The sequence below is a fragment of the Montipora foliosa genome, chromosome 13 (genome assembly GCF_036669935.1).
Source record: "Montipora foliosa isolate CH-2021 chromosome 13, ASM3666993v2, whole genome shotgun sequence".
NCBI lineage: Eukaryota > Metazoa > Cnidaria > Anthozoa > Scleractinia > Acroporidae > Montipora > Montipora foliosa.
In genome coordinates this window covers 14383459-14393988 of record NC_090881.1, presented here as the reverse complement: position 1 = coordinate 14393988, position 10530 = coordinate 14383459, and the positions used below count along the sequence as shown (strand labels likewise).

General features: G+C 39.6%; 1 protein-coding gene across 1 annotated transcript in view; it reads left to right on the top strand.

The window, feature by feature from the left end:
• Positions 1 to 10265, top strand: part of LOC137983820 (fibrillin-2-like) — a 24644-nt gene extending 14379 nt beyond the window's left edge. Inside the window, exons 5-6 of the mRNA XM_068830998.1 lie at positions 1519 to 1641; positions 9530 to 10265. Coding sequence (XP_068687099.1) covers positions 1519 to 1641; positions 9530 to 9906 — 500 coding nt within the window. The 3' untranslated portion in view covers positions 9907 to 10265. The remainder of the gene's footprint in view (positions 1 to 1518; positions 1642 to 9529) is intronic.
• Positions 10266 to 10530: the final 265 nt, after the last annotated feature.

Below are 10530 nucleotides of genomic sequence, written 5' to 3'. Positions count from 1 at the left end.
ACTTGATATAAATATGGAAACTGCAAACGTACAAATTACTCTTTCATTTACCTCCAATCAAGAACGTTAAAGGATTCTTAAAGGCAATAAACAAAATTTTAAGTATATATTTAAGAAATCAGTTGCATTCTTTTTTTAGCCTATCTCCGGCACGAAAACATTAATCTATTTCTGTAATATTTTCCTTTCAGTAGACTAGTTTAACGACATATCGATCAAGCAGCTAGTATTAATAAAAATCTGATAATCTACAGGATACTCAGTGGCGTGATCTTACCTTAAAGTAGTGCCACGTAAGTAGGTGCAAATCAGCATAGTATTCGACAATAATTCACCTAGGGAATAAAACCAAAGTCATTTAGGTTAGCATTTGTCTTAATATATACCATTCGGCTCCTCCGTGGCCAATATAATACTTCCTTATCACTTCAGAGCTATCACTTCAGAACGCGTAGAAAGTGTCAATAATAATTGTGCGAATATGTGGTGTATAAAAGAAAGCAATCAGTGATGTTTACTATTCGTGATGCAAGTTGAGGTTTTTCATTCAGGATTTCTAAAGAATGGATATTTCACAAAGAATACCTATGTAATCTACCCGCATAAACTCTGTTCAGAGAAAAACTGATTAATGGCAGAGCTAAACAATCAGAATACGTAGAAAACACCAATTGAGCGAATGCTTGGTGTATAAAAGGAAGTATTAATGTTTACCGTTCTTGATGCAAGTTAAGGTTTTTCTCCCCCGTTGTAATTTCTAAAGGCTGAACATCACACGGAAAATGTTATTATTGCCTGTCCAGTTAAAGACTATTATTGATAATGGTAATAGAACTGATTGGAGTACCATCCAGCGAATAATCAGGCAAGTAATTTCAAGATAGGCTGAGCGCGAGGCGCAAGGCCTATATGAAATTTGGAGCACGATTAGTCCCTGAATTGTACGACACAAAAAAGTCATTATCAATTAATCGGAACTATTACAAAATAGGCCAGAGAAGATGACGTTGATAATTTTTTTTATAGCTGTATCTGCTCAACTTTTCTTTAATAGTTGTACAACTTGAGCACGCTTGACGCCGCGTACAACTGTCCAATTACGATCTATCCTATTAATGATGAAATCAGGGTTGTTGATAATAGTAGATCCTGCTGTTTATCTTTACTTGACGAGCAGAACAGTCGGAGGACGTGATAGTCAAGTGGACTCTACTAGCGTCTTGAGTTGTTAACAAACCTCCCAAGACTGTGCAACTATGATATGATGTGACTCTTGGGCTCAAGCCATTTACAAAACTATCTTGCGATTAATCCAAATCTATGATAATATAGTCAGGGGCCAACGTTCTATTATTCCTCTGCCGTCCCCATGTCGTAAACCAATTTGCTTTAATGATTTAATAAAATCACTTGACTCGTTTAGAAACAATAGGATCAATGTTAAATTTTTACATTGTACAACATTTTACATTGTACAAATTTACATTGTACATTGTACGTCCTTTCTTTAAAACCTAGATATTGATGAATGCCAAAAGGTTCCCTTTCCATGTGACGTCAAAGCCGATTGTCGCAATACAGAGGGCTCGTACATCTGCTCATGTAAACCTGGATACACTGGGGACGGAAAAACGTGCACAGGTATATAAGAACCTGTATTACATATACACATACCATTCAACTATTATTCACCGAAGTAGAGGAAAATATCCACAGTCACTTAAGTTATCATTTCTTTTAGTATATACCATTCGGCTGCTCGGGATGGGGATAATGATACTAGCTTCCTTCCTCAGATCTAGCCAATTACTACAGATAAAAAGCACCACCTATGTAGAGTGTGGTGCATAAAGGCATAATGTTTACTATTCTTAATGCAAGTTAACCTTTTTGTTTCGGGTATATATATATTTTTTTGTTGACTCATTTTCTTTATTGAATTATTTTCAACAATTCTCTGTCAATGCTTTCACATGTTAAAGCTTTATGCAAGTCTTCTTTCTTTCATCTTCGAAATATTTTCAAGAATCTTATGATACACGATAAATTCTAATTCATGCCTTCATCACGTCAAGGATAGACTATAGTAATTCGCTGCTCTATGGTCAGCCAAAATGTATTTTACAACGTCTGCAGAGTGTCGTAAATAGTGCTACAAGGCTCATTCATATTAGCAGTAGATACGAACATGTCACTCCTTTCCTTATCCAGCTTCATTGGCTCCCTCTTGAACAGAGGATATTTGGAATACCCTTCCGTTGGAACTCAGATCTTATTGTAAGTTCCCTTTCGTCTTTTAAATCTGAGTTGAAGACTTGTAGTTTTATAGCCTTTAATCTCCTTTTTACCGTTAGTTTATCCCTAGTTTTAATGTAATTATTTAAAAAGCGCTTTTGGACAATTGGAAATTAGCGCTCTGTAAATATTGTATTATTATCTTGTTTTCGCACATTGGACTTCCAATGGAACTTCCGCACTCCAGTAAGCTTGGTGACAACAAGTCTCCTCAAACTTCTAGGACCTTCCTAAGAATCCTTGCCGTGTTCAGAATAACACTTTTCTGAAGCTCGTCTATCTTGGTCCCTATACCAATATTCTCTAGTCTCTTCTTTAGATCTCTTGGAACTGTTCCAAATGTTCCGATTACAATAGGAATTACCATTGTTTTCATTTTCCATAACTTCTTCAATTCTCTTGCTAGATCCTGGTATTTCGCTACCTTCTCGACTTCTTTCTCCTCAATACGGCTATCGTATGGTATTGAAAAATCTATTATTTTGCAACATTTATTTCCCCTTTCAACAACAATCATGTCCGGTCTTCTTGCCTCTATAACGTGATCAGTCTGTATCGTAAAATCCCATAATATTTTACATCTCTCATTCTCTAGTACTGGCTCAGGTACATGTTCATACCACTTTTCATTGACAATGAAACCTTCCTCTTTACAAACTTCCCAATGGATCTTCTTACCCACCAAGTCATGTCTCCTTTTATATTCCTTTTGTGCTAATTTACGGCATTCACTCGCAATATGATTTATGCTTTCATCCACCTTCCTACACATTCGACATTTACTGTCCTCTTGAGTTTGATATATTCTAGCTTTCATCAGATTCGTTGCAAGCGCCTGTTCTTGTGCTGCCATAATAAGACTCTCAGTCTCCCTTTTTAGACTTTCTTTCTTTAACCAAAACCAGGATTCATTCCCTAATATTTCTTCCGTCTGTCGTACAAATTGTCCGTGCATAAACTTTTCCCTCCACTGTTCCTTTCTTTCATTTTTCTTACGTATCTTATACTCCACCTCTGTTTCATTATTATGACCACCGCTGATCTTCCAAGCGGCCTTTATCAGTCTTTCATCACTATCATTGATATGTCTCTCCAACCCCAAGGTAGCAGACTCTACACAGTCTTCAATACTAATCAGACCTCGTCCACCTTCTTCTCTCGGTATGTAGATACGATCGACATTACTCTTTGGATGGAGACCATTATGCATGGTAAGTAATTTTCTGGTCTTTCTATCTAGATCTTGTAACTCTGACTTTCTCCAGTCCAGAAATGCAGCAGAATATCTCAGGAGAGGAATAGCCCACGTGTTAATAGCTTTGACAAGGTTACCCCCATTAAGTTTCGTTTCTAAAATCTTCCGTACCCTCCTTTTATATTCTTTGGTTACTGTTTCTTTCATCTCCTCATGCTTAATCCTGTCAGCTTCTAATATGCCCAAATACTTGTAACTATCACCGTCTTTCAGTCCTTGTATGGTTTTGTAGTCCGGTAATTTTATACCTTCTGATTTAACAACTTTTCCTCTCTTCATTACTAATACAGCACACTTTTCTATTCCAAATTCCATCCCTATATCTTCGCTGAACACCCACACCGTTTGGATTAGGGAGTCCACCCCTTTTTCAGTCATGGCGTAGAGCTTTAAATCGTCCATAAAAAGGAGATGGTTGATTCTCTCTCCATCATCAGAGAATTTGTATGTTGGCTCGGCTCTTCTTAAGATGTGAGTCAACTGTATTAGTGCTATCACGAATAATAATGGTGACAGGGAATCCCCTTGGAAAATCCTCTATTGATTGAAACTTCCCCAAGTGATGCCGATCCACACACTAACTCAACTCTCCAATTCTTCATGCTCTCCTCTAATAGTTTCCTGATTTCTTCATTTATTCCAAGCATCTTAAGACATTCTAAAATCCATGAATGCGGGATCAAATCAAATGCCTTTTTGTAATCGATCCAGGCTGTTGCGAGATTTTTCTTTCTAGTTCTTACTTCCTTTAAAATCATTTTGTCTATAAACAGTAAATCATGCGTTCCTCTCGCTTTCCTTCTACAACCTTTCTGCTCGTCAGGTAGCATTACTTCCGAGTCTAAGTATTCATAAATCTCATCCGCAATTATGTCTGTCAATAGTTTCCATGTTAATGGCAAGCACGTTATAGGTCTATAATTGTTGGCGGCTGTTCCTTTATCTTTATCTTTCTGGATCAATACAGTTCTTCCCTTGTTCATCCACGATGGAACTTCCCCTCTCGCAAGGCATTTGGTAAGATGCACTCTTAAGTTCTCATGTACACTTCGGAAATTTTTTAGCCAGTACCCCTGGACGCCGTCTGGTCCTGGTGCTTTCCAATTAGGCATTTTCCCATTATCTTTCGCAATTTTCCTACTGTAATCGTAATTCTTTGTTGCCCTTGATTGTCACCTAGCGTATTTTGAATGTCCTTAAGCCACTCTGCTCTTCTATTATGCTCTTTACTCTCGCTCCATATACTTTCCCAATAGCTTTTCGCTTCACAGGCATCAGGTATTTCATTTTTCTGGTTATGTACCTCTTTATTCAGCCGCTGGTAAAACCTTCCTTCATTGTTGTTAAACATATGGTTTTGCTGGTATTGACTTAATCGGTTCTGATATCTAGTGATTTTTCCAACCTTTGCCTTAATCCTTTGCTTTATTTCTTCCCTTACTACTTTTAACCCTTTCCTTTTCATGTTATACTTCCTCTGCAATCCTTCGCTATGCTTCTTCTTTATTGGTTTCTTCTCTAGCAATGCATTTATTCTTCCAAGATCCTGGTTCATTTCTTTAACTTGTTTTTCCAACCACCGTTTCCACCATGGCTCTTTTTGCTTTGATTTTAGTTTGTTCGCCCCAACCATCTCTGTTACCAATGCAGCACCGGCATAAATAATATCATTTGTTGTTGTAATGTTTCCGACTTCAATCTTCCCCAGAAGTATATCTACTTTCTTGACTGAAGACTTCAGCTTACCCTTGTTAATGCCCCGTAAACATGGCAACCTAGTCCTTTCAAGTTTCAGTATTTCATCCATCCACACTAACCATTCTTGTTCTTTTTCTGAGAGCTTGTAATCAGGATGAGCCTGCAGTTTCTCATAAGGCACACCGTCCCGACCTTGATTAGGTCGTTCATTTTCTACTTGTTCTCCCGCATTTTCAGTAACAGACATTTCCTCATTTTCTGTCTCTGGTCCAACTTCGCCGTGTGGCATATCATCGACATTTCTCTGTATTTCTTCTAGTTCCAGATCACTTAACCACTTCTTTTTCTGTATTTGATTTGCCTGGTCAACACTCGTTTGCTCGGTAACTACGAACAGGTCCTTAGCAATCCACAAATCATGCATTCTCTTTCTATATCCCCTAACACCTGGTTCGCTCCTATAGTAACATTCCATCACCACTCTGTTCTCTTCCTGAGACCACTTTCTTCTCATTGATCTTACTGCAGTAGCATAATGACGACCGGGGCCACGCTGCATCGCCGTGGAGCACCTGCCGGGCGAGGGACTTTCGTCATCAAGGACTCCAGCCTCATTCACGCCGTTATCTTGTAAACTTTGATTTGCACTCATCATTTGAGGATAGCGACTTTTATTATTATTATTATTATTATTATTATTATTATTATTATTATTATTAGCCCCCTGTTGCCAAGTATACTGGGTTCATTGCTCCTGGTACATACCTCCTTTGCTCAGGGCTTATTGTTTGTCGAATCTCACCAATTCGATTTGCTACGAATGGTTTGGTCTGATCTTGCGGTTGTTGGTTTTGTTCTGATGTTGGACCATTCGCGCTTGCTCCTGTAACATATGGCGGTTTGACACCTAGTTAGGGTTGCTCTTGCTGTCGGAGTGGTGGGGCGTCTGCTCGTAGCTGGCCTTGCAACCAGTCCTCTGTATTACGGGGAGTGCTTTCGTGGAGATAGCTGCTATGGTTAGTACTCCTGCATCCACCAACACCACACCTCGTAATATTAGGGCAGCCCTTGCTATTATTACCAGATGCTAAGCAACGACAACGACGGCGGGTTTCTCCAATAAGTTTCTTTCTCTTTTGTACAGGCACCTCTATAAATCCTTTGCAGACCCTAGGCGGATGGTCCTTTTTCCGGGTATCAACTATGCAGCTTCTTGTCTCAGATATCGTTGTGAAACCTCTGGAGTGAGTTCGGTCACCGCGACCTCCATCTGTCTCCTAACCCTTGGCTTAATCCATAATTTGCAGTCACAGTTATACCCATTCGACGAGCGACTCAAAGTTGTCTCCCAGTGAATGAACTAAAAGCAAATTTCGTTCTAAACGTTTTCCTCTGAAAGCTTCTCCTTGGTAATAAGACTCAAGTTATGACCTTGCCGCTCTCTGCCTGGTCCACTGTCTTGCAAGGCTATCATGACTCCCTCAAGCATGGCTTAAAACTCTTCCATGTCTCCAAGACTTCATTTGCACAGGGCAGTCAAGTGTTTTAATCTGTAAGCTGACGCTCTCCGTCATATTCTTTTCAAGCTTACTTTTGCCCACTCGCATGCTCTTCTTGAGTAACCAAGGTCATTTACGAGAGCTAGAGCCTTACCCATGGAACCATTTTGTAGTTAAAGATCCTTTTGGCCCACAGAATATCCAGTCGGTCAACTATGGATATAAATGCTGCTTTCCAGGACTCTTAATCTGTCTTGTCCTCCCCTGAGAATTTTGGAAGGTCAACACCCTTTAACCTGACAGGTCGGGCCTTTTGCAAAGGTGCCTCTTTGTCTCTATCAAAAGAGTTTCAGGCCCCGATGTCAATAATTGTGTCAATTCTTTCTAGTTCATTCTTGACATAAGCCTCTTTCAAAAATACGTTAATAATTCATGAGCCTAACAGCCTATCAGAACACCGATAAACCGTCATGTGCATGAGCTTTATATCCTGAGAAAACACTCGTTAGTATTCTTTACATAAAGAATGCTGAAAAGGCATAGCTTGTTTCTATTTCGTGCTAATATCTTCCCCTTACAATTTGAACCCTTGTTCGGACTCCCAAGAGACAGGCCTTTTTTTGGAATGTTTTTGAAACCGTTCAAAAAATCGCAGCACTTGTTTTATCGGGTCTAAAATACATTCGGTCTCCTGTTTTTAAACCCCGATAAAACAATGCTGCTCGTTTTTTAAGCATTACTTAACACTGATATTTTCAATAATATCTGCTTCTGACTTCACCTTGTTAGCAGCCCTTGGAGCAGTGCTCTTTCTAGGTCATTCTGCGTCTGGTGGCTGTTTCTCGAGCAGATGCTTTAGGAAAATTTTGTTACGATTAGGTTACGGTTAGGTTACGGTTGTTTTTAGTCAATATAGTCTTTGCTGATTTCTTATTGTTATGCAACGTCAGTATTCTAGTACTCACGCCAACGATGCTCTGTGTCTCTGAACTGTGATTTTCACCGTTTTTAAGGACGATCCAAGTGGGCCACAACGCTTTCAGGTAAAAGATGCGCCCGCGGTGAAACAATGTGAGCAGTTTCTTATTAGCCCCGCCCCCCACCCCTTCCCTTCACCCCTTTTTATATATTTATTTAACAGATTTGTTTCAGTTTTTAGGACCATAAACTTGCGAAATGAAGATAAAATAAGGAAAGAACACTACTTTTGATGAGTTCGAAGCACTAGTCGAAAAAATCGACGCCGAAAATAGGGATTTAACGTGGACGAGCAGCAGTGTTTTATCTGATTTAAAAACACGAGGCGTAGCTGAGTGCATTTAGACCTGATATAACCCGTGCTGCAATGTTTTTCAATGGCTTCAAAAACACCACACAAAAAGCGTGTCCCTCGTGAGTCCGAGGGGAAGATACCAACATACAAGAACAACAAGGGGGCCTTAAAGTGGGCAGACACGAAGGATCATGTTGCAGGGACATGTTGCAGCGGCAAAAAAACTTGTGTAGTGCACACTGAGGCGACATGTAGCAGGGACGTGTAGCGGGGACATGTAGCAGGGACGAAATCACAACATGTACACATATCAAAATGTTGCGGGTACATGTTTCAGGGATATGTTGCAGTAACATGTCCCCTCGTGTGAACTAATACTTTTGTAACTGTGCAAAACCAATTTGGAGCTTATTTTGTCCCTGCGACGTGTCCCATGAAGTTCAGCTTGTTGAATTTCATGGGACACTTTGAAATTCATTGTTTCAAATAGCTATTAAACAAACTACTGCATGTGCTCTTGGATATACCGGGCGTTACTTAGGAATATCGTGGAATACGCATTTTGGAACATACTCTGAATACGTACTTTGGAATACCCTATCGTGGTGGGCGGTGCCTATATTGAGCGCGTGTCGTGTTTCAAACTGCTTAGGGTCCACATTTCGGATGACCCCACCTGGGCTGCAGATTGTGATGCAAAAATCAAGGAAGCCAACAGGCGACTCTACGCCTTAAGAGTCCTGAAGAAATGTGGCCGTCAATGCAGGATCTTACTGCTGTTTATTGTTCGCTTATCCGATTTGTCCTCGAGTACGCCTGTGTGGTATCCGCTAACCTTCCCCAACATTTATCTTATACTTTGGAAAGCATCCAGAAACGTGCGCCGGAAGTCATAGCACCAAGCGCATCTTATGAACAAGCCCTATCCATTTCGGGTTTGACCTCTCTACGGGATCGAAGGGACCCTACTTTTAAAATATTTGTTTCTAAAACGAGTTTGGTTTTATTTGATTTAGTATCCCAGTTGATGTGTGATCTTGGGAATTTGAAACGCCGGGAAATTCACAGACTTTATAACAACTGTCAGTCGGGTTCCTACACGGCAATGTTCTAAAACAGCGTCTTAGCAACAGGTTGAAAAGAATGTTGTGACACTACCGTTAAAAAACACCTTTTCTACCTTTCAATAACCACCGGATCTAGAATTTGAACATTTGCCACATCCCCCCTCCCTCTCCCCTTTCAATGCCGACTGTTCAATTTTTAAGCATGATTTTTTAATGACTAAAGATTTCCTCGATCGTAGAGAAATAAATGAATAAATAGAATTTGTCTTTATAAACTATGTAAAGTATCATTTTAGACACTTGTCATTGCTCTTGCTAGCAACTTTTCTGATATGTTGTGTCACCAAAGTCCGGAATATACTTTGTATCGTTGAGATGTTTCTTTTCGTCAGCTAATTTCCGATATTAATGATCACATCCTTTCATTTTTTCTCCCTCAAAGGTTATAGTGAAATGATGTTCAGATCACCATACAAGGGTAAAAGTATTAATGGTACACTTGGATCTTCTGTAACATTCTCTTGGAGCTTTTCTGGTAGATTTTCGATAATTACTTGGGGACTAGCGGACACCAGCAACCCTGCAGTTCTTGGAACCATGTTAGTACGTCTCTCCACTGCTGGCAAAGTATTAGTTGAAGGGTCTTACAGCCAACGTGTGAGTGGAAAACTTGTTGCTAATGCATTCTCTGGTCGGGCCATATTTAACATCAGTGGCATTAAAAGGGAGGATGCTGGATTTTATACCTGCGAGCTTTACCACCGTCAAGGTTATGAGGCTAAGACAAAAATGGACCATGTAAAATTGATAGTGAAATGACATTTCCATAGTGCAGTTAATTTTGTCAATTACAGTTTAATATTCCTCTCCTTGTCTTTATAAGCTGAGTCTGTAGGAAGAAGAAGTGATTCATAGGGTATGTGTAGATCGATAGTGGTGCAACTAATACATGTTCCCAATTAAACGATTATAGTGTATAGCAGTAATATTCACATGACCAACACAATTTTTGTAAAAATTGATTGAAGGTTCATCCCACTCACACTGATGTCTCTCGGATGACTTGTTTTTGTTTTTTTCCAAATTTCATATTGAAAAGGTCTCCGGCAAAACAACTCTCATGGAGCAGGGATATTTTCAAATTAGTTAGTGTACATGTAATAAAATTAGAAACTCTCCTGATGTGTGATACTGCAGTTATGCTAGCATGTCCATGTTTAATAAAGCACACTGCTTTTCGGAATTCCTGTTGTGATGCGTTTCTTTTTTTGTGTGTTTTCCTGTTCCAAAACCTAATACATCTGGCAATGAGGAGCTTTGATAATGGGCCCAGCTCAGGAAAGACTGGGGAATTTAATCTGAAGTCTACATACATAGATCACCACCTTGAACGTCTCTGGGTCCCTCCGATCCTCAGGAACAAGAAAATCCGCCTGTTTAACT